This window comes from Nomascus leucogenys, unplaced genomic scaffold (genome assembly GCF_006542625.1).
Source record: "Nomascus leucogenys isolate Asia unplaced genomic scaffold, Asia_NLE_v1 Super-Scaffold_258, whole genome shotgun sequence".
In the NCBI taxonomy this organism is placed as follows: domain Eukaryota; kingdom Metazoa; phylum Chordata; class Mammalia; order Primates; family Hylobatidae; genus Nomascus; species Nomascus leucogenys.
Genome location: NW_022095769.1, coordinates 4732680 through 4756324, shown reverse-complemented (window position 1 = coordinate 4756324; position 23645 = coordinate 4732680). Strand labels below are relative to the sequence as shown.

Genomic DNA, 23645 nt, shown 5'->3' with positions numbered 1-23645 from the left:
GTAAAGAACGGACCTCAGGCTGGACGTGGTGGCTCATGCCTGTAATCCAAGTACTTTGGGAGGCCAAGGGGGGTGGATCACCTGAGGTCAGGAGTTTGAAACCAGCCTGGCCAACATGGCGAAACCCCGTTTCTACTTAAAATACAAAAATTAACCAGGCATGGTGGCAGGCACCTGTAATCCCAGCCACTCAGGAGGCTGAGGCAGGAGAATTGCTTGAACTCGGAGGGCGGAGGTTGCAGTGAGCCAAGATCGCACCACTTCACTCTGTCCCCCCCCCGCCAAAAAAAAAAAGAATGTGCCTGGATGGGCAGTTCTCAACCTTGGATGCACGGAGGAATCATCTGGGGAGCTTTCAAAAAATACGGATATCTGGGCTCCACCCCAGACCAGTTAGATCAGCATCTCTGGGAGGTGAGTCCCTTGCATCTTTTTTTTTTTTTTAAAGCTCCCCAGGTGATTCTATGTTTAACCAAGGTTGAGATCCAGTGGCTGAGATGGTCTCCAAGGCTCTTCTAGACCAAAAGCTCTATGACATGGAGGACTTTCCATACAAAAAGCACTGTATTGGGTACCAGGGCACCCGCTGAAACATCTACATTTACTTGTATAAGGTCATTAAAAGTTATTAAAAATTATTCTTCTTTCAGTTTAGGCAAAGAATAATTTCAAACAAAGTATATTTATCCTGGAAACACTCATACTTGCATTTCCAGCTCTCTTTCTGTGTCTTTGTTTTCTTTCCAATTTATCTCTCTCTGACTCACTCATCAAACATTAATTATATGCCACATATACAAATACTATACGTGGGGATCTGATAAATGTGATAGATACTTTTGCTACCCACACATATTTCCTGGCTAGCTTCTCACCCAAGCTGTTGGATGGCATAATATTTTTAGCAGGGTAAATGATAAGGCACAGGCTCCAGGAGGAAAGTTTTCTCCCCCCACACCCCAAGCCCAGCTGTGAGTGAGAGAACACCAGCCCCCAGGCCTGTGCCCCAGTTCTGGAGGCTGGCATGGTGCTGAAGAACGCATTGAGCTGCGTGTCCTAGAAAGCTGCTCTCAGACCTGGGCCTTTGGGAATCCCACATTAATATTCTCCACTAACAGTTTCCCAGGCAGGGCCAGTCCCCCTTGAAAACAAACCTGCTCCGTGACCACACCTGCCAGAGAAGACTGCCTCTCATCCACCGTAGCGTGCAGAAGGCAAAACTGAGACAAGACAGCCTGAGCTGCCGCCTGCAGGCCCCTTCTCTGTTGGAGGATGTTTAGGAGAGTATGGGGGAGGACTTCTGCCTCTCATCTGCGGTGGGACGGAGGAGAGGGTTTTCATTCTGCATGGAGGGCCTCCACTTTTCCCTCCATGTAATCACTCACTCAGGCCTCCGAGAGAAACTCAGACGGGAGCCTGCTTCTCTTTCCCTCTCTCCCTTTAGCTCCACTGGCCTGCAGAGTTTTGGATGAGTTTTCTTTAGGAAAGTTGTCCCGATGTGGCCACGGTGGCGGCTCTTCTGTCCAGGCGAGTGCCAGAGTAGGGATCGAGGCTGAGACCCATGGGTTTGGTCTCTAACCCTCTCATTCACTCCTGTTTGCTGCCTGTGTCTTTGTTTATCTCTGTATTTTCCCCCCTCCCTTTCATATTGTCTTCTCCCCTGATGACATACGGAGTCAAGTCCTGGCCACCAAGGTGGCCTTGAACATAGCGTAGGAGAGGTTGTTGGACACAGCGGACCTCTCATGCCATGCCCAGTCCCTCTTCTCCCCTCCCCTCTCCTCTTGCATAGAGGATGAGTTTGGTGCTGAGGAGGGAGAGGCAGCAGGGGATCCTCAGATTCTAAACTCTGATCCAGGGCCCAGCTTCCTAGGCTTGAGTCCCTTCCCAGGGCCCACCTCCCCTTGGGCCTGGGGAACGTCACACCCCAGGAAGTGATGGATTCCCCAGGCACCTTCAAAGAGCTCTGCATTTGTTTGCAATGCAGACCTTGAATCTTGCTCTGGTCATAAATGTTGTTTATTTTGACTAGGACCTACTGAAAGGGACTGAGAGGTATAGAAGGCAAAGAGAGAATTCTGTGGGGAAGATCATAAAACCATTAGCAAGGCAGGGCTTCTAGGGGTCACAGGATCACAGACGTTTTCTGGCTGGAAGGAGCATAGGCCATCAGGAAGGTCAGAGATGACCACTTTGTCAGCAAAAGGCCTTCAGGGGCCACACAGGGCTAGGGTGGGGGTCTTTGGGCCTCTTGTGTGTGGACTTTTTCTAGAAAGTGGACCTAAGATATGGGGTCATGACCCCCCAGTAACCTTATGCCAGGCCGGGGAGGCCAATCTTGCTGCATCTGATGGATTTGCCCTCCTGGTGGGAAGAACCAGTTGCTTGGCTGTGTAGCAGAGCCTCCTATCCTAGGGAGCGGGCACAGCTCCTGGGTGGAAGATTCTGCTTCCAGCAGCTCCTGGGGAAAAGACTTTGCTTCCACTGTTATTGATGGAGCAGCTGTATGTGCCAGGGGGTGTGCCTGATGCTCTTCTAGTACCTTGTCTTATTCACCCTTTGAGACAATGCTTGAAAGAGATGTTTTCATCTCCATTTTGCAGATAAGAAAACTGAAGCTCAGAGAGGAGAGGTGGTTTGTCCAAGGTCACACAGCAAGTTAGTGATAAGGCTGGGAGTAGGCTTTAAGACTTGGGACTCTTTCAACCTAATCTTCTCCACATCTCTTCTCTTCTTCACCATCCACTGTGGTCTGGTCTCCTGCAGCCTGAGAGAACAAATGGGAGTAGGGTTCCCCTCCCTCTAAAGCATACGTTGGGCTGACAAAAAACTCAGGAACAAACTTCCTTCTTTTTTTTTTGAGACAAGGTGTTGCTCTGTCACCCAGGCTAGAGTGCAGTGGCATTATCATGGCTCCAACTCACGGGTCCAACCTATCCTCCCACCCAGCCTCCCAAGTAGCTGGGACCACAGGAACATGCCACCATGCCTGGCATAGAGATGTCTCCCTATGTCACCCAGGCTGGTCTTGAACTCCTGGGCTCAATCAATCCTCCTGCCTTAGACTCTCAAAGTGCTCGGATTACAGGCGTGAGCCACCATGCCCAGACTGCAAACTTACTTCTTGTAGGGGGAACAGCAGAGTCTTGGGCCCCTTCCAGTCCCTGGCATAGACCTGGCTCACTCTTCAGAGAACATGCTCCCATGAATCCAGTCCACAGTCAGGTAGCTATCCTGGTTGCCTTTCACTCGCGGTGTGACTCAGAGCAAGTCACTTCGCCATTCTGAATCACACCTTCCAGATCCACCTCCAGACCTGGGGGCTCTGTGGAAGGTGAGGCTTGGCGGAGGCGGTGGCAAGCGGAGCCCTCTTGGGCTCCTGTTTGGTGTAATAGCTCAGGCCTGGGCAGGAGGAGAGGAGACTTGGTTTTGCCCCTAAACCTGACCCAAGTTACATAAAGATTCTTCAAAAGCAGGCAAGGCAGGGCTTGGTAAGATCCCCGCTGAGCCCGTGAGAGGCAGAGAGCCAGGGCAGAGGCAGCTTAAGTAGCAGTTCTTCCCTGATCCCCTGACTGTGTAATCCAGTTGCTCAGAGAATGGAAAATCCCTTTCGCCTCCCCTGGCCCCCTCCCCCACAAAGGCCTCCTAATAGGCCTGCCAGCTTTGGGGTGCTAATCTGCCCAGACATCACTCTGTGAGCAGGTTGCCCAGGGTTCCAATCCCAGCCGCCCCACAGTGGGAGACGGGGAAGGCTGGGGGGGGAGGTGGTTCTGGGGAGTTGAGTTTGGGGGATTGCCTGCTCTCTGGCCTGCCCAGAAGATCAGAGAAACAAACAGGCTCTGTGCTGAAAGAAACTTTGGGGATGGAGACAGGGCACAGGATTGGAGGGAGGTGGGCAACAGGGCTGGGTCCTCTGGCAGAGGTGCCTTGGGCAGGGCTTATTATGAAACAGTCACTTCATCTGCCAAGCTCCTTTCATTTTTACTTAAAAAGGGCCCCCTCTCCAGCAACTTCACCTCCCCACCCCCTCCACTTTCACCCATCCATCCACTGAGCTGCTGACAGCTGCCCTGCGGGTGAACTCCTGATCGCCCCGCGGCTGGGGCTGGAGTGATACTGGAGGGGCTCAGGCCAGATCACTGCCCCCTCTAGCCCTCCACCCTCACCTCCCAACACACTCACTCCCTCCAGACAGGCCCACCTCCGTTCCCCTGAGTCAGCCAGAGGAGAAGAAAATGAAGGAGGCGACAAAGCAGAAAAAAGGACCTGGAGGAGGATGAAAAGAAATAAATGAAGAGTGGAGAAGAGGAAGAAAAAATCAAACAGAGAAGGAGGAAAAGGGAGGAACCCGAGAAGGAAGGAAAGAGAGGAGGAAATGAAGTACAAGGAGAAGATGGAAAAGCAAGAGGAGAAAGGAAAGAAGGAAGGACGAAGAGAGAGAGAGAGAGAGCAGAGGCTGGAAGGCTGGAGCCCAAGCCCAGGCTATCATCCTTAATAGCTGAAGATGCTGAAGGGAGGGGAAAAAACAGGGTTGGGGAGGACTGGCGGGAGGAGGAGACCGCACAGGCAGGAGGGGAAGTACGAGGTTGCTCCAGGTACAACGCATGAGCCTGGATGGAGCCTCACCCACCCAGCTCCCAGCTCTGGAAACACAGCCCTCCCTCTGGACGAAGGTCCCTCGGTGCAATGCCGCAGACTGTGTCCACGGCCATGCAGGCTGCAGGCAGAGGAATCTCTCACTTGGGGTGGTCAGAGTTGTGGGATTGGCTGGATGGAGCCCTACGGTCCCTTCCTAGGATGTCAACAGCATCTGCCCCAGGCTGCATGACCATGCCAGTCTCAGCTGGCTTCACCACCTGCAGCGTCTGGGTCCTGCCTGCTCCCTTTGGTTACAGTTAGAAATTTCTCCTGATTTGAGATTTTATCTTACAATGGACTGGGCCTTAAAGACCAAGTACTTTCCACCTCCTCATTTTATAGATGCGAAACAGGCCTGGATAGGGGAAGAAACTTGTTTAGAGTCACATTGTGAGTTAATGGGGCGCTCTGCCTTTCTAAGACCAAGGCTGAGACAATAGCCAGAGAGGACAAGGGAGTGTGGTGTCTCTGCAGAGGGCTCAGCATTTGATTCCCTCTGCTGGGAACACAGCCACAGCATTTTATATCCTAGATGAGAGAAAACGTTTGTGACTACGATAGTTCCCGTATTTTAAGTACCTACGATACACCAGCTTTGTATTATTCTCAATAACTCCTCATACGTATCCTGTCATGTAGATATTCCATGCCCTGCATTTACAGAGAAATAAACCAAGGCCCAGAGAGGTTGAGTAATTTGCCTGAGGTCACACAGCTAGGAATTTGAGCCGGGATTTGCTCAAAGCTCATGCTGAATCTCTTATGCCACGCTGTCTCTTGGGTATCCATAGCCAACACTCTTCTTCCCTACCTCATTCCTACCCCACCACCCCATACATAGCCCAGGGATTAAATCTGAGGCGTCTGCATGGCAGCTGGAACTGATATTGCCAGGGAGAATGCAGCTGGGTGGACCTGACCATGTCTCCTCATCTCCCCTCAAAGACCCCACAAAGACAAGGGGAAGGTCCCCTGAGACTCTGTATGATTTATCTGATGATATTGTTATTTTATGGGATGGGCCAAAGAGGTGTCAGGAAGCAAGTTCGCTGTAAATCTCTTTTCTCTGCTCCCTTTCCCTCTGCGCGTCCCCTCCTGGGATTTATGGTGAAATCTGTTCAGAGCTAGGGACTTGGGGCTTTGAGTTCAGGCTTGGGGTGGTACGGCAAGGGACCATACATCTTCCTTCTCTGGGATCTGCTAAAAGTGTGCTATCCACGCCCCATCACGAGCTGCAGCATTGAGTCCACAAAGCCCTTATTAAGATCTCCATGGCACTCGAATAGCTCTGCAGACAGAGCACATGACCTGCAGCGGAGATGTGTTATCTGGACCCACCCATAGGCTGGTGGCTCATGTGTGGCCCCCTCACTGGTGGGCATGAGTTTCTGAATCCAGCCAGGAACCTGGGAACAGAGCCCACTGGGAGCAGATGTGTGACCCCCACACAATAGCTGAGGCCAGGAAGAAGTGGCGGGGCTGGGGGTGCTCCTCATGGAGTGGCAGGTCAGGGGCTAGCTGGAAAGGAACCTGCTTCTGGGTCCTTTCTGAGATGGGGGTGCACAGGAAGGAAGGCAGCTTGAAATTTACTCCCTTCCCCCGGGCAGGCAGACTCAAAGTGACTGGCCCTGCTAACACTGCTATGGGCTCTGTCACTAGGGGTGAACACAAGGTCACACACTTGAGAGGGCAGATGAAGGCTGGGCACCCTATCCACCTTCACACTTCTCCCCTCCTCGGGGGCTTTCACGGCTGCAAATGCTGGGCTGATTGTCCTGAGCTGAGCTTGTCCAGTCAGAGGCCAGTATGTGCTGGTTGCCGCCAGAGGCCTAGAGACAGCTCAGTCCAGGGAGGGAAGAGACAGGAATGAGAGGAGGGCAGAGGAGGGGAAAAAGAGGGAAAGGAGGAGTTAAGAAGGGGAGGGGAGGAGCAGAGAGAAGAAAGGAGGAGATACTAGCAAAAGCCTTTGCTGACCTGCCCCCCACCCAGAGCTCTCCTCCACTGTGATGAGAAATCTTCTCTCTTCACAGCTCCTTAGAGGGTGCTAGTGTGGCCTCCCGCCCATGGTGGCTTCCAGTATTCATGAGCCAGTTGTTGCAGAGGAATTTCTTCAAACAGTCCACGGCCCCTGGATGATGCATCTTGAGCACCCATGACTCCCCACAGTCCCAAGTCCGGTGTGCAGAATCTTAGGGAGGGCTGGGTGAATCCTGGCTAAATGAATACAGAGAAAAGAAAAGGGGAGAAAAGAAAAGAGTGGATACCAGGTGTCTCCCCCACCCCGTCCTCACCCTGCTCATCTCCTGACTGCCTGAACCAGGGCTGTGCTGTGTCTCCGGTTAAATATGTGGAATTATCTATTACAATACTTCGATATTTATTACATTGATTTCGCTTTAAATGCTTTGTAAATCATAGCAAAAAATAATGGCCTTCCAACAGAGAGTCATATACCGTAATCAACTGGAAGAAAGTCGGCATTGTAATTTAAAATAAAAAAAAAAATCCTTATGTGAGTCTCTCGTTTAAATTAAGAGACAGGACGTGATTCAAATAATAAGACCCAAGTGAGGCTGGTTTTTCTTGGCAAATGAGTAGAGGTTTTAACTGGAACTGAAAAGGTGTTAAGGTGGAACACTGACCTTATTAGACCTTAATTATTTTCTGTTGTTACATTCCTGGAGCCGAGGTTTTTTTTTTTTTTTTTTCTTCCAAAGTGGCCATGTTAAACCTCATCTCAGGAACTTTGGCTTTAGAGGGATATCACTTCTCAAGAGGCATTAGTGGGATCAAAAGCAGACACTTCACCAGTGTCCCTTTTCTCCATCCTCGAGTTTCATGGGCACCCAGAATTGCTGGTTTGGAGGCAATGTTCTTGTCATTGAAAGCTGAGAATTTGCCCCACTCATGTCCCTGATTCCTTTAGTTTTTCACCTGTAGCCTTCCTAGTGGTAGCCTCCTCTCCCTGGATCTAGCTTCAGCCCAGGCTGATGGAGCCAGCATCCACCTGGCCAAGAGAGAGGAGAGGGATGCATGTGTGTGGGTGTGTGTGCGTGTGTGTGCATGTGCATGTGTGTGTGCCTGTGCATGTGTGTGTGCGTGTGTGCGTGTGTGTGTGCATGTGCATGTGTGTGCTGATTAGTGGGACACAGTGGGCAGCATTTTCCTCACCATGTACTGCAACCTTCCTATTCCATGGCCAGAATTGGCTGATATCAGTCCCAAAGCTGACCAGGCCCAGCCCAAGATGCCCACAGCACTTAGAGATAAAAAATGGAGCAAATGCCACCCCCTTAAATGGAAATCATGCAAGTCAACGGCCTAGCACTGTGCCTGGCCCAGGGAGGCCTCCAACCGTGGTAGTTTTATTTTTGCTGGGAGGAAGAGCACTCGGCAGAGGGTTCTTTTCACTTGCTTCCAGACTCCCTCCCACATGCCCTGCTGGCCCTGGGATGGAGTGCAGCAGTAGGGAAGAAACAGCGAGCCCCAAGAGTCCTCAGGACAGACATCCATTCTTCAGCCACACGCCCCTCCCTGAAGATAACCCACTTGAGCTCTTTTTACTAAACGCCATTGGCTCCCATCCCCCCCCTCGCCTCCAAATCGACTTTGGTCTGATTAGGGTGATGGAGAAATTTTTCCGAGGCTGGGTCTCTTGGGGACCATGTCTGGTGGTTCATCACTATCCCAGGGAAGGTCGGGGTGGGGGTGGAAGATGACGTTGAATCAGTGAGAAAGGTCTGAGGGTGAGCAGAACCTGTTAGGCCATCACAGGTGGGACAGCTCCCCCAAGGAGGAGGAAAACCAAGGCTTTCAATGGTTGCCTATCAGCGGAGAAGTGGGGCCAGCTCTCTGTAGAGGACCTCCAAAATCCTAGAACATCAGGTTGAAAGGGTTTTAGGGCCATCTCAGCCTACCCCCTTGCTTTGTGGAAGGGGATGCTGAGGCAATCTGAAATGATCAAACACCCTGTGTGAGTGTCCAAGAGTGGGGGCAGTGTTGAGATGGCAAAGGAGGGGACACAAGAGCTATGGGTGCTGTGGCCTCTGACCTGGAGGTAATCTTGCTCCAGCTGAAGGGGCCCTGGCGCCTCAACATGCAAAGACCCACCTTCAGTCTTGGCATAAGTGGGTGAATCCTTGCTTCTGGCCAGTTGGAGTGACCCTTTCTGGATCCCGGTGACATCTCTCATCACCCAGAAAGGCCACATGGATGAAGGAGGGCATGCCGGGAGGAGCCAGATGTCTAGGCTTCAGCCCTGCATGATGCAGGGAGCACTCCCCCTTTCTTTTATTATTATTATTATTATTATTATTATTATTATTGTTTATTATACTTTAAGTTCTGGGATACATGTGCAGAATGTGCAGCTTTGTTACATAGGTATACATGTGCCATTGTGGTTTGCTGCACCCATCAACCCATCATCTACATTAGGTATTTCTCCTAATGCTATCCCTCCCTTGGCCTTCTACCCCCCGACAGGCCCTGGTGTGGGTTGTTCCCCTCCCTGTGTCCATCTGTTCTCATTGTTCAACTCCCACTTATGAGTGAGAACATGCGGTGTTTGGTTTCCTGTTCCTGCGTGAGTTTGCTGAGAATGATGGTTTCCAGCTTCATCCATGTCCCTGCAAACGACATTTTTTTATGGCTGTGTAGTATTCCGTGGTGTATATGTGCCACATTTTCTTTATCCAGTCTATCATTGATGGTCATTTGGGTTGGTTCCAAGTCTTTGCTATTGCGAACAGGGCTGCAATAAACATACGTGTGCATGTGCCTTTATAGTAGAAACACTCCCCCTTTCTAAACCAGCTTCCTCCTGGACCCACTTTCCTGATGCAGCGTGTGGCTGATGAGAATTTGCTGGGAGGCTAGTCGCATAATAGCTTTGTAAACTGTGAAGTGCCGCACAGGTAGGAGGGACTGTCGTGGCCAGCCCGGATAGCCAACCCAGACATCGAGAGGAGACTTAATCAGACATTCATTTGCGGGCCCAGAGTGAGCTTCTGGCTTTTACCTCCCTCTTTTCTTTTCTTTTTTTTTTTCTGTTAATAGTTTTTTATTTTATTTTATTTTTTATTATTATACTTTAAGTTCTAGGGTACATGTGCACAACGTGCAGGTTTGTTACATATGTATACATGTGCCATGTTGGTTTGCTGCACCCTTACCTCCCTCTTTTCTACCTTCCTTGTGGCTTAACTCCAAACTCTGCCCCACCAGGGAATGGGACAAGGGAAGGAGCTTAATCCTCCCAATAATATGCCTCCGAGATAGGTATCAGCATACCCATGTTACAGATAAATAAACCGAGGCCAAGAGAGATTAAATAACCCTACCCTACAGCTGCTGAGAGGCAGCACTGGGATATGAACCCAAGTCACTCTGACTCTAGATACATCCGAATCCCAAGGTGGGAGGTAATAGCACATGGTGGAATGTGAGCTACATGAGGGCCGGGATTCATAGACAATTTGTTCACTCCTGTATCCCCCAGCCCCTGAAGCAGCACCTGACACTGTCAACAGTCAATATTTTAAAATAATACATATTGGCTGTGTGCGGTGGCTCACACTTGTAATCCCAGCACTATGGGAGGTCGAGGGGGGCGGATCACCTGAGGTCAAGAGTTCGAGACCAGCCTGGCCAATATGGTGAAACCCTGTCTCTACTAAAAATACAAAAGCTTAGCCAGGCATGGTGGCGGGCACCTGAAATCCCAGCTACTTGGGAGACTGAGGCAGGAGAATCACTTGAACCTGGGAGGGGGAGGTTGCAGTGAGCCAAGATCACGCCACTGCACTCCAGCCTGGGCATGACAGAGAGATACTGTGTCTCTAAAATAAAATAATGAACATCAACATTCATGTAAAAATTTGGTGTAGCCAAAGTGAGCTAGGAATAAAAAAGTTATTAGGAGCTATATCTTACATCACCGTTTTACAGAGGGTTCTGTGTGGTGGATAATTTGAGGTGGCATTTCTTTCTAAAGATAGAGATGGGGTCTTGCTACGTTGTCCAGGCTAGTCTCGATCTCTTGGCTTCAAGTGATTCTCCCGAATGGGCCTTACAAAGTGCTGGGATTACAGGTGTGAGCCACGGGGCTGGGATTACCTGCGTGAGCCTCTGGGCTGGCTAGGGGTAGCAGTTGACTGTTCACGGTAGTGGTTTCTCTGGCCATGACAGAGGTTTGGGCCTCAGAGAGTAGTTGAGTAAAAAAGAAATAGCATTAGCAGTGAAGTAAAATCTCTATGGACATATATAGATTATATTAAAATTACGTCCTAGCGGCAAATCCTACTTTGCCCCTTGGTAGGCCCCTTGGGAAGATCTTATGGAGAAGAGAACACTGCATGCTTTAAAAAAAAAAAAACCATTACAGCCTTTAATTTTATATACATAAAGATATAGGACCTTGATGCAAGGAAACCAACTTTTAATTCATCCTGTTTATTTATTTATTTTGAGACAGAGTCTCACTCTATCGCCCAGGCTGGAGTACAGTGGCATGATCTCGGCTCACTGCAACCTCCACCTCCCAGGTTCAAGTGATTCTCCTGCCTCAGCCTCCCGAGTAGCTGGGATTACAGGCACGCACCACCATGCCAGGCTAATTTTCGTATTTGTAGTAGAGATGGGGTTTCACCATGTTGGCCAAGCTGGTCTCGAACTCTTGACTTCGGGTGATCTGCCCACCTTGGCCTCCCAAAGTGCTGGGATTACAGGCATGAGCCACTGTGCCCAGCCCCCAATTTTATTTTTACTGAGCACCTACTACGTGCCATGCACTGGGTTAAGCCCTGGCAGGTTCAGAGATGTCCAAGGGATGGCCCTTAGCTCTAAAGAGCATCTCAAGGCCAGGGCCCTTAGGGAGCCCTCCCTAGGGAGAGCCAGGGGCAGCAAGGCATGCTCAGGGGCTTGCTCTGCCCAGTGTGGCTCTGTCTGCTCTCATTCCGGGTGGGTGGGAGGGTCAGCTTGCTGCAAGAGATCAGCCTCGGGGGGTCTCTCTTTCTCCTGTCTCTCCCTCACCTTCCACGCTCCACCCTCTCCTCTGGCTGATTGAAAAGGTGCAAGGGGGAATCTGAGAGATTCTGTGCTGTTTGTTTTGGGTTCAATGGAATCTCATTTACACGTGTTAATTGCAACTAATTGGCACTAATTGGATGAACAGGAAACCCTCTGGGAGCACTCATACCTTTAATTTGTAGTAAATATCATTAATTAACATATGTTAATTAGAGCCAATTAACATTGATTAAGAGTTGCCAGCTACTTGGAAAGTACAACTCTGTGTCCTCCTTCCTTTATTGTCTGAAGTCAGCACAAAATGTGATACATGAAGTCTGAGGAGAGGAGAGGACGGTGCATGGAGTCGGGTGGCATCTCCCAGTGGAGGGCATCACGGCCCCAGCAGTCCTCACCCAAGCTGGGCACTTAGAGGATGGCACCACCCTGACCTTCCCCAGGGAAAAGGGGTCTGCAGGGGAAGGGCCCTGCAAGATTAGCACTTCTCAGGGAGCGGGAAGGAGCAGATGGTGGGAGGTTCTGGGTGCTGAGATGTTCTCCCTTTTGCCTGGCCCCCAGATGGCAGACCCAGCCAGGGTGGGTTGAAGCAGGACTGGAGGTCAGCTGGTGGGGAGACTGGGGCCACTGAGAGCAAGGAATGTTTGGGACTCCTCCTCCAGAGATGAGGGGTGGTGAGCTACCCACTGCCCATTGACCCAGTACCATCTGGCATGGGGCGTATGTGTGTGGCCAATTGGAGTGACCCTTTCTGGATCCCAGTGACATCTCTCATCATCCAGAAAGGCCACGCAGATGAAGGAGGGCATGCCAGGAGGAGTCAGAGGGGCGTGTGTGTGTGTGTGTGTGTGTGTGTGTGTGCACAAAGCCTCCTCCATCTGACATGGATGTATGAATGGGGATATATCTCCTCCATCTGACACGAAGTGTATACATGATAGGACCACCTCTGTCAGACATCTCCTTTGAGAGTTTTGAGATATTTTTTACTGAAGACTAGGATGCTGTTCAAACTTCCCAGGGTATGGGTGTCAGTTAAAAAAAAAAAAGGCATTTGCTTGAGAGCCAGAAGGCTTTTAGTTTCCACTTTCAGTTCTGTTACTAATTATGGGACCCTTGGGATTCATTTAAAAAACATATACATTGTTTTATTTTAGTCTAATTACAAAAGAAATAAATGTTTATTGCAGACCTCACCCTCTCCATTGCTTCCTTCTGTAATGGGCTTCCGAGGCCCCGCCCTTCCTCTTCTATAATATTCACCTCGTCGTTTTGTGTTCAGTGTCCATCTTCATCAAGACGCTGTGAGTTTCCCGAAGACAGGGTTTAAGTCTGTTTTGTTCATTGTGCTATTTCATAGACACTAAAAATACTTGCTGGCTAGGTGCGGTGGCTCATGCCTGTAATCTGAGCACTTCGGGAGGCCGAGGTGGGAGGATTGCTTGTGTCCAGGAGCTCAAGACCAGCCTGGGCAACATAGAGAGACTTTGTCTCTATAAAAAATAAAAAATTAGCTGGGTCCAGTGGTGCATACCTGTGGTCCCAGCTACCAGGGAGGCTGAGGTGGGAGGACCACTTGAGCCTGGGAGGTCAAGGCTGCAGTGAGCTGAGATCATGCCACTGCACTCCAGCCTGAGCAACTGTGAGACCTTGTCTTCATAAAATTAAAAATAAATAAAAATAAAAATACTTGTTGCACGAATGAGTGAATGAATGAGTAAAACAAAAACCATCTGTAATTTCTATTACCACAGAGAAAAATGACATTTGGGATGTGTGTGTGTATGTGTATATAAATACCAATATCTACAAATAAAGCATGTCATATGTAAAGCGTGCACGCGCGCGCATACACACACACACACACACACACACACACACACACGGCTGTCCCAAAAGGCTTAGTGTAGTTTTTGTTTTAATAACTTCAAAAGTGTAAATGCTACAAACTTTAAAGAACAAAAAAAATCTAAAACCTTAATAATTTCAAATTATTATACACTTAGCATTGCGCCCTCCAGAAAGGCTGAACTTGTTTACAGTTCTATTAGCACTGGATAAGAATGGGGGTTCCTCAGATTCCAGGCAGCCCTGGGCACTGCTTCTCTCTTTGAGTCACCAGGTAAGTCATTAAGCCCTTTTACTCATCTGCGGAATGGGGCCAGTGACATCAGCACTACTTAATCCTCCTGGCCTCTCATGTGGGAGAATGGGGGTGATTTTGTGACCCAGAGACAGGAGTGTTTGTTCTTCAAGAGATTTGAGTGTTATAGCTCCCAGATTTGAGCTGCTGGCTCTGATGAAAAGAGATGGGGGCCTGGTGGGACAGAACTTGGAGAAACCTCACCTCCAAGGGAACCTCTGTGGGTAGATCTTCATTCACCTAACTCAGAGAAATAGGGCTTCCCTGGAGGGGTTTGGGGTTCAGGACAAGGCAAATCATAAAGGCTGGAAAAGTCCCCCCATAGCACCACACAGGGTAAAGTGAGTTAAGACCCCCTGCTGTGGGACAGGCCCCTCTTCTGTATTCTTACATGCTTTCATTCCTTTAATCTTCCCACAACCCAATGATGTAGGTTACTAGTATTAACCCATTTTGCAGATGAGGAAACTGAGGCTCAGACAGGTTAATTAACATGCCCTAGGTCACACAGCCACCAAGTGGCAGGGCTTCGATGTGAATGGAAGTTTAGAGCCTGTGCTGCCTTTTGTGTACTGCACCCTCCCTTACACCCACCTCTGGCTTGAGGAAGCTGTGGCTCCCGGGGTGGAAGCCCCAAGGCAGGGAGCCCCCTGCCCTGCCTAGGTCCCAGCAGCACTGCTGCCTGAGTCCAAGTCGACCACCGTTCCCAGCTCCTTCCCCATGGAAATCTGAGGTCTGAGGGAGAGCTGCTGGCGAGGTTTACAGCAGCTTAATTGCCAAAGTGATTTTAATTTGTTTTTGTTAATTGAAATCTCATTAAGCAAGTAATTTACTCCCACACAGCTTAGGAGTCCACAGTTCCATGGGTGAGGAGGCTAAAGGGGTTTTTAGAACTTGCCTTCATCTGGGGACTGTGCCTCTTACCTGATCCTGTGGCCTGTGTGCCTCTGAGTGTGTGTGCACACGGGCTTCCCACAGAAGGGTCCCCCGAGGGGACCAGGAGCACCCTTTCTCATTCTTTGCCCATGCCCCCCTGCCCCACTGCCACAGGGCTCTAGACCTTCCCTGCCTTGCCTGTTCCCCAGAGCGATGAGGAAAAAGTGAACCTGAGCTGTCCCTCTGCAGTGGATGTGTGTGCCCAGGTGTGTGGCATGCGGTGCAGACACACACAGATACCGTTTCGTATTCACTTATTTTCGTGCCAAGTGCTGTTCTAGGCACCAAAGGTGCTGGGAGAAAAATGGGTCTTCACTTCCTATAGTAAATAGCTCCTTTGCCCCAAATGGCCTTGGGGACAGAGGTCATCCAGGAAAGAGGCAGTTTCTGGGCTGGCTTCTCCCCTATCTCAGCCTATACAAGTGCCCCCACCTCTCAAGATCATGTTGTGGCCACTTTTCCAAAGAGCATTATCTCCCTGCGTCTTCCAGATGCACTGCCTTTCTCCTCGGTGTGTTTCTACTGAGTTGTGTGGGTCCCTCCTCTCGATTCATTCTTCTGTGTACGAGAGAGACGTGCTTCTCTTGCTAGCTGGACTGAAGCACTGTGAGGCAGAAACCTTGCTTTATTTATCCAACGTGAGATGCAGAAGACAGAAATTCTTCAAAACCTGTGCCTTACAGGTGCTGTTTAACTATTGTGCAGCAAATGAATGGATGAGTTGTGTCCTGCCCCTCCTTTAGAATGCAGCTGAAATGACACTTTTTTGGCAGGGGACGGCGGCGCACAACTAAGATTTGTAAACACTGTTTTTTTAAATTGTGGTAGAATACGCATAACATAAAATTTACCATTTTCCACCATTTTAAAGTGTTCAGTTCAGCAGCATTAAGTACATTCACATTGTTATGCAACCATCACCAATGTCCATCTCCAGAGCTTTCTCATCATCCCAAATTGAAACCCTGTACCCATTAAGCAGTAACTCCCCATCTTTCCTCCCTCAGCTTCTGGCAACCACCCTTTTACTTCTTTCTCCATGAATGTCGGTCCTCTTGTACCTCATGGAAGTGGAACCCTGCCATGTTAACCCTTTGGTGTCTAGCTTAGTTCTGAAATGGCACTTTTGTTTTTTTGAGATGGAGTTTCTCTTTGTCAGCCAGGCTGGAGTGCAGTGGTGAGATCTCGGCTCACTGCAACCTCCACCTCCCGGGTTCAAGCGATTCTCCTGCCTCGGCCTCCTGAGTAGCTGGGATTACAGGTGCCCACCACCATGCCTGGCTAATTTTTTGTATTTTTAGTAGAGATGGGGTTTTGCCATGTTGGGCAGGCTGGTCTCGAACTCCTGACCTTGTGCTCCACCGCCCTTAGCCTCCCAAAGTGTTGGAATTACAGGCGTGAGCCACCGTGTCCGGCCGTCACTTTTAAAGGGAGGTCTTTTCTGAACTCTGGACTCTGTCAGTTCACCTGTCACATGTTCCTGGGTCCCCTTCCATTACTCTCTCATGCAGCACAAGTCCTTGCCATTGTCTTCCTTCCCCAACTGTAATCTCCAATAGGGCAGAGGACACTTGGCTTCTTCCGGGCTGGGGTCCTGGCTTAGATGTGATGGTTTTCAACAGGGTGTTTCACACTGGGGCCACCACAGGCATTCGGGGAGGCCAATTCTTTTTTTTTTTTTAATTGAAACAGGGTCTCGCTCTGTAGCCCATGCTAGAGTGCAGTGGCAAGAACACAGCTCACTGCAGCCTTGACCTCCTGAACTCAAGGGGATCCTCCTGCTTCAGCCTCCTGAATAGCTGGGACTACAGGTGCACACCAACACGCCTGGCTAATTGGCTTATTATTATTATTTGTAGAAATGGAGTCTCACCATGTTGCCCAGGTTGGTCTCGAACTCTTGGGCTCAAGCAACAGGAAGGCCAATTCTTCATTGAACGGGACTGTGTGGGCCATTTAGCATTCCTGGCCTTGCTTATTCAGTGCCTGTAGCACCCCCCAAATAATTGCGACAACCCAAACATACCCTCCACATCTTCCTACCTTCCCTGGGTGGGGTGGGAGTTTGAAACTAGTGCAATTGCCTGTACACTGCCTGGCACATAGTAGGGGCTCAGTGAGCGTGTGTTGAAAAGGTGACTGAGAGTGTGTATGAGCCGTGCCTCTGACCTGGCTGGTGCTTCTCCGAGATGGGCACATGTGCATATGAGGCTGTGGCACGTGCCGCTCCTCTGGCCTGTGCCCCTGGGTGTCTTGTGCCAGCTGAGGATTCTGAGTCCTGCTGTAGACCAGGACCCTGCTTCTCTGGAGTTCTGTCTGCATTGGGTGTCCACAGTTTTTGTCTCTTCTCATGGCCCCTGGCTGCCTCCTCCCTTTGCCCCTGACTATGGCCGCTTGGTAGATTTCCAGGCCTGACATTTCGAACATGCAATGCCATATGTATTGCCACTCTCAGGTAATTATCACGTAAAATTAAGCTAGTCTTGTACATGAAACCAGCAATTAGCCAGGGATTGAAGGTCAGGGAGAGCTCGTTTATAGAGTCGCTAACAAAATGTTAAGTGGAAGTGTGTGTCAGATGGGCCAGGAGGCTGGATTAGCCAGGGTCACAGCAGTGGGACTGGAGAGCTGGTGGAGACTCCTAGCTCTGTAGTACTGGGCACAGAGGGAGGAGCCGGGGATTTATAGCTCACACTTTTCTCTTCCAGCTCTCAATCTGGGGCATGACTTTGAAGGGAAGGTTGCTAAGCCTCCTAAATCCCGATGCACACCAATGCCATTTCCCCACTCATCTGGAAACCTGGTGGGTCCTGCCTAAACGCCTGTATGTCAATTCCACCTCCTGCTTGGCTGCCCACCACACCAGGATTTTCCACTCAAGGCTTTCAGATCTGCTTTGGGCACCTGAAGACAGAGTGAATCATCTTTCAAGAGTCAGAAACTTTGCATGTGCCATTCCCTCTGCTTAGAATGCTTTTCCCTTTCTCCCAACCGCCTTATAATCAGCCTGGAAAAATATTTATTTCTGTTCCTAAAATCTCAGATATCACTTCTGCAGGAGCTTTCCCAGATGCCTCACTTTATTCCAGAAGGAGCTATCGCCACTTTTGCCTGGCGAGTACGTTTTCACGGTTACATTTATAGGCTATGGCAATTTATTGGTGATTTGTCTGTCTCCCCTACTCAATAGTGAATTATTCATCTATCCCTGGAAACCTGGAACTGCTCAATAAATGTTTGTGGTGTGAATATACATATTATTCTCTTCTGGGTTTTGTTTTTTTACATACCCTTCAAGGCCCTGCTCGGGCATCACCTCCTTTGTGTAGCTTTCCTGGATTCACTTCCCTGGTAGAATTAATTATGCCTTCTACATTCCCATGGCACTTTGTGTGTGATTTCATTACAACACTTGCCAAATTGCTTCATAGTTCCTTATCGGTCTATCTGGGGCTACCACATTGCACAACTCCAGGGGACACAATTTACATTAAATCAAGCAACACAGAGATGGCACCTGTACTTGCCCACTAGGCAGTGACCTTCTGCAGAGCAAAGACCCCATGACTTTATTAACACCCTGCATACAATGTGTTTTTCTTGTCCACGTTAGTGTCCGTTCAGAATAGGTATGCAATAAACATACAATGAACACATGTTTAATTATTCAACAGGGACAGGAGGTTCAGTGGAGAGAGCTGTAGAGTTGGAGACTGGGGACGTGGGTTCCAGTTCTAGATTGCTGTGCAGCCTTAGGTGAACCATTCAACCTTCCTGGTTCTCATCCTTTAAAATCAAGTCATATATGCTGAAGTGCCTAGGACAAAGTGGGTGCACAATGCGTGTCAGTTTTCCCCTCTTCTTCATCTGTAAAACGAGGAATTTTAATATTCCTTGTATTCTTCTTCTTCTTTTTTTTTTTTTTTTTTTTTGAGATGGAGACTTGCTCTGTCACCCAGGCTGGGGTGCAGTGGCACGATCTTGGCTCACTGCAACCTCCGCCTCCCGGGTTCAAGCGATTCTCCTGCCTCAGCCTCTTTAGTAGCTGGGACTACAGGCGCCCGCCACCGTGCCCCGCTAATTTTTGTATTTTAGTAGAGAAAGGGTTTCACCATATTGGCCAGGCTGGTCTTGAACTCCTGACCTTGTGATCCGCCCTCCTCAGCCTCCCAAAGTGCTGGGATTACAGGGGTGAGCTACCATGCCCGGCCTATTCCTTGTATTCTTGTAGAATGTTGAGGTCTCAGGATTGGAAGGAGTTTTGAAAGGGATGTGGCCTAACCCTTGTGGTCATCGAGTTCCGGTTCGTGCATCTCTGGTAATGAACTACTTCCTCACAAAATAGGCTATTCCACCTTCAGACAGCTCTGCCTTGAAAAGAGCTCTATTGTCTGACTCTTGGCTTCCCAGAATCTCCACCATACGGACTGGTTTTGTATCATCAGGCTAGTCCCACTGCCTCAGATGATAGTGATAGACAGCGATCTGCTCTAGGCTCAAAGATGCCAGTTCTATTGGCATTCCTTATGTGACTTGATTTAAAACCCAGTCACCATCTTGGTTACCCTCCTCTGAGCTTGCCCCTCTTTGTCCAAAGACCTCTTAAGATGGAGCACCAGAAAAGGACAGGACTGTCACCTTCCTTTTCTAGAACGTGTGCTTTTTTTTTTTTTTTTCTGAGATGGAGTTTCACTCTTCTCACCCAGGCTGGAGTGCAATGGCGCGATCTTGGCTCACTACAACTTCCGCCTGCTGGGTTCAAGTGATTCTCCTGCCTCAGCCTCCCTAGTAGCTGGGACTACAGGCGTGCATCACTATGCCCAGCTAATTTTGTAGTTTTAGTAGAGACAAGTTTTCACCATGTTGGCCAGAGTGGTCTCAAACTCTAACCTCAGATAATCCACCCGCCTCAGCCTCCCAAAGTGCTGGGATTACAGGTGTGAGACACCATGCCCAGCCAGAACATGTGCTTTTATTAATGGAACCCAAGATTATGTTGTTGGCATATATATACCTTGGTTTTTTCTTTTTTCTTTTTTTGTTTTTGAGACTGAGTCTCGCTCTGTTGCCCAGGCTGGAGTGCAGTGGCACAATCTGGGCTCACTGCAACCTCCGCCTCCCAGGTTCATGTGATTCTCATGCCTCAGCCTCCCAAGTAGCTGGGATTACAGGAGCGTGCCACCATGCCTGGCTAATTTTTGTATTTTTAGTAGAAGAGTTTTGCCATGTTGGCCAGGCTGATCTCGAACTCATGACCTCAAATGATCCACCCACCTCGGCCTCCCAAAGTCCTGGGATTACAGGTGTGAGCTACTGCACCAGCCTATATCTCTTTCAATCCTAACAAATATTTCACCATAAGGAGGCAAAGTGCATGAGCAGAATTTCTTTAAAATTTTATTTCACATTTTACAAGTCTGCATAAAAAAAAAAAAAAAAACCACCATATGCAAAGTCCAAAAACCAATGACAAACTAGGGGAAAAATATTTGCAACTCACACCACAGGCAAAGAGCTAATTTCTTTCATAGACAAAAAAAAAAAAAATCCACAGCTCAGTGTGAAAAATATCCACAATCTAATAAAAATATGAGCAAAGGATATCAGGAAGTTGACAGGAAAGGGCCTGAAATTGCTTTGTTTGTTTGAGACAGTCTTGCTCTGTCTCCCAGGTTGGAGTACAGTGGCATGATCATGGCTAACTGCAGTCTTGACCTCCCAGGCTCCAGTGATTCTCTTGCATCAGCCTCCTGAGGCGACTACAGGTGCACACCACCATGCCCAGCTAATTTTTGTATTTTTTTTTTTGTAGAGATGGGGACTCCGTAAGTTGCTCAGGCTGGGCTTGAACTCCTGGGCTCCATCGATCCTTCCACCTCTGCCTCCCAAACTGCAGAGATTACAGACATGAGCCACTATGCCCAGCCTTGAAATTGCTCTCAAATATATGAGAAGATGCTTAACCTCACTCATCATAAGATAAATGCAAATTAAAATCACAGTTGTTTTTCACCTGTCACCTTGGCAAACATAAAAATATTTGATAACATTTTGTTGGTAAAAGTGTGGGGAAATAGGCACTCTCATACATTGCAAGGGTAAATTGATAGACTCTGTCTTGGCAGGTATGGGGATTTGGCTTTATCTACTAAATTTTAAAAATGCACAGATGCTTTGTTTCAGCTGTTCCACCTCTAGGAATGTATCCTGAAGATGTACTCACACGTTCACAATAGAAGTCTTGTTCCATGAGGGCAGGGACTTCTGCCTGTTTTGTTTGCTGCTCTATCTCTAGCACCTGGAATGCTGCCCAGCACATAGTAGGTGCTCAATAAATGTCTGAACGAATGACTAAGCAAAATGACATATGTTCAAGATTTTTCATTGCAACATTTTTAGTAAGAGCAAAAGAGCGGAAATAATGTAAATGCCCCATTATTATGGAGGAGTATACTGCTGTTAAAAAGACCAGGACAGCCCTCTGTGCACTGATATGTAAAGATCTCCAAGGTATATTACATGAAAAAACCAAGGTGCAGAAAAACGTATGTAATAACAATGTAGCTGGGTATTTACTTGTCTAAACACAGAATGTCTCCAGAAGGAAGGTCTCAAACTGGCCACTGTACTTGCTTTTAGACAGAACGAATTGGGGCCCTGGAACATGGGGTGAGAAGTAGCTTAATTTTTCAGCATATTTGCATATGTATGTATGTATGTATGTATGTATGTATGTATTTATTTTTTTGAAAAGGAGTTTTGCTCTTGTTGCCCAGGCTGGAGTGCAATGGCATGATCTCGGCTCACTGCAGCCTCTGCCTCCTGGGTTCAAGCGATTCTCCTACCTCAGCCTCCCACGTAGCTGCAATTACAGGCTCCTGCCACCACGCCTGGCTAATTTTTTATATTTTTAGTAGAGACGGGGTTTTGCCATGTTGGCCAGGCTGGTCTGGAACTCTTGGCCTCAGGTGATCTGCCCACCTTGGCCTCCCAAAGTGCTGGGATTACAGGTGTGAGCCACCACACCTAGCCATTTCCTTATATTTCGTTTGGATTTTAGATACTGTGATGTATTACATTTATTTATTTATTTGTTTATGAGGCAGAGTCTCCCTCTGTCGCCCAGGCTGGAGTGCACTGGCACAATCTGGGCTTACTGCAACCTCTGCCTCCTATATTCAAGCGATTCTCCTGCCTCAGCCTCCCAAGTAGCTGGGACTAGGGACTCACCACCACGCCTGGCTGATTTTTGTATGTTTAGTTAGAGACAAGGTTTTACCATGTTGGCCAGGCTGGTCTCAAACTCCTGACCTCAGGTGATCCACCTGCCTTGGCCTCCCAAAGTGCTGGGATTACAGGCGTGAGCCACCTCACCCGGCCATGTTTAAATAAACAAATACAATTCAGAATTTTAAAATAGCTGGGTCCAGGAATTAATCCTTTGCTTTTGAAGTGTACATTCATATACATGTGTGTCTGTACATTTTTTTTTCTGAGGCAGGATCTTGCTCTGTCACCCAGGTGGGAGTGCAGTGGCATGATCATGGCTCACTGCAGCCTTGACCTCCTGGGCTCAAGAGATCCTCATTTTTTGTAGAGATAAGGTCTCACTGTGGGCTCAAGCAATCCCCCCACCTCGGCCTCCCAAAGTGCTGGGATTATAAGTGTGGGCCACTGGGTCCGCCACGTCTGCACATTTCTGAAGATGTGCATGTATGTGTATGTGTGCATGCATGTATATTTCCAATCTATTACTTTGTTCACAACTGCAGATTAGTCTAGACTAAATGAAACAGGTCCCAAGGATTTCCCCTGTTCAACAGTCTTTGATGGCTCCCTCTTAAATCTATAAAATTTTAAATCTATAAAATCCAAACTCTTAGTCCAGCATCTCAAGATCTTCTGTCATCTGACACTAACCTACTTCCTGCCACTCCCTTCACACAGTTTTGCCACAGACAAATGGAGCTACTTGCTTTCCCTATGTCCACCGGCCAATATCCCATCCTATGCCTTGAACGGTGCTCTTTCGAAAACCAAGAACTTCTTCACTTTCATTACTGCATCAAATCATACCCACTCTCCAAGACCCATCAGGAGCCTATTTCTCCAGGAGGGCTACCTTGATGTCCCCAGTGGGAAGTAGACTCTCATTTTTCATCTGCATTTCTTTTATAGCATTCAGGTTTTTTCAGCCTTGTAATGAAAGCTATTTCCACACCTGATCACTGTTCTCCTAAGCTATTGGAAGGAAGGCAGGGTCCAAGCTTGATTCCTATTTGCATGGTCCTCAGAGCCCAATAAATGCCAGGTACATAGTAGGTGCTTGAGAAATACTGAAGGAATGGATATGCCTGTGTCTATGTGGTGGTGATGAGTCTGTCTGTTCTTTGTATAGTCTGAGCCATCACTATCGTGTTCGTCATCGCTGAGGAAAAGCCTTTTTCATACCTCGCTGCACCCGGCCCTGTGTGGGGCCTTCTGTAGAGCAGCTCAGCGTGAGCCACCACAGCCCCTCCATACCCACCAGCCTGGCTGCAGAAGAGGGGCCCAGACGTGACCAGACGGTGAGGCAGCCACATTCCAGACGGATGAGGCATGCCTGGGAGGTCACATGTCTGGCTCACAACACACCTGCAGGCACTCAAGCTTTACCGACCCTTGAACTGCCCTGGGGTTCGAATCCTCACTCTCCCTGTGAGTCTGTGCAAATGGGAACTCGCTGTCTCAAGGTTCTTGTCTGTAAAATGGGGATGGCAAGCCCTGCCTCCTGGCTGCTGTGAGGCGTGGAGAGACTGTCTGGGTAGTGCCTAGCCGAGGGCCTGGCATCTGGCAGGTTCTCAGAGGTTGACATGCAGGAAGCCACATCAGCCTGAGCTAAACCTAGAAAGGTAAATGTATT

The 23645-nt window shown here is 48.8% G+C and overlaps 1 protein-coding gene across 2 annotated transcripts in view; it reads left to right on the top strand.

The window, feature by feature from the left end:
- Positions 1-17996, top strand: part of LOC101179317 — a 29909-nt gene extending 11913 nt beyond the window's left edge. For both annotated transcript variants that reach the window (XM_030808011.1, XM_030808010.1), the window contains one exon: positions 17452-17996. In XM_030808011.1, coding sequence (XP_030663871.1) covers positions 17452-17561 — 110 coding nt within the window. In that variant the 3' untranslated portion in view covers positions 17562-17996. The remainder of the gene's footprint in view (positions 1-17451) is intronic.
- Positions 17997-23645: the final 5649 nt, after the last annotated feature.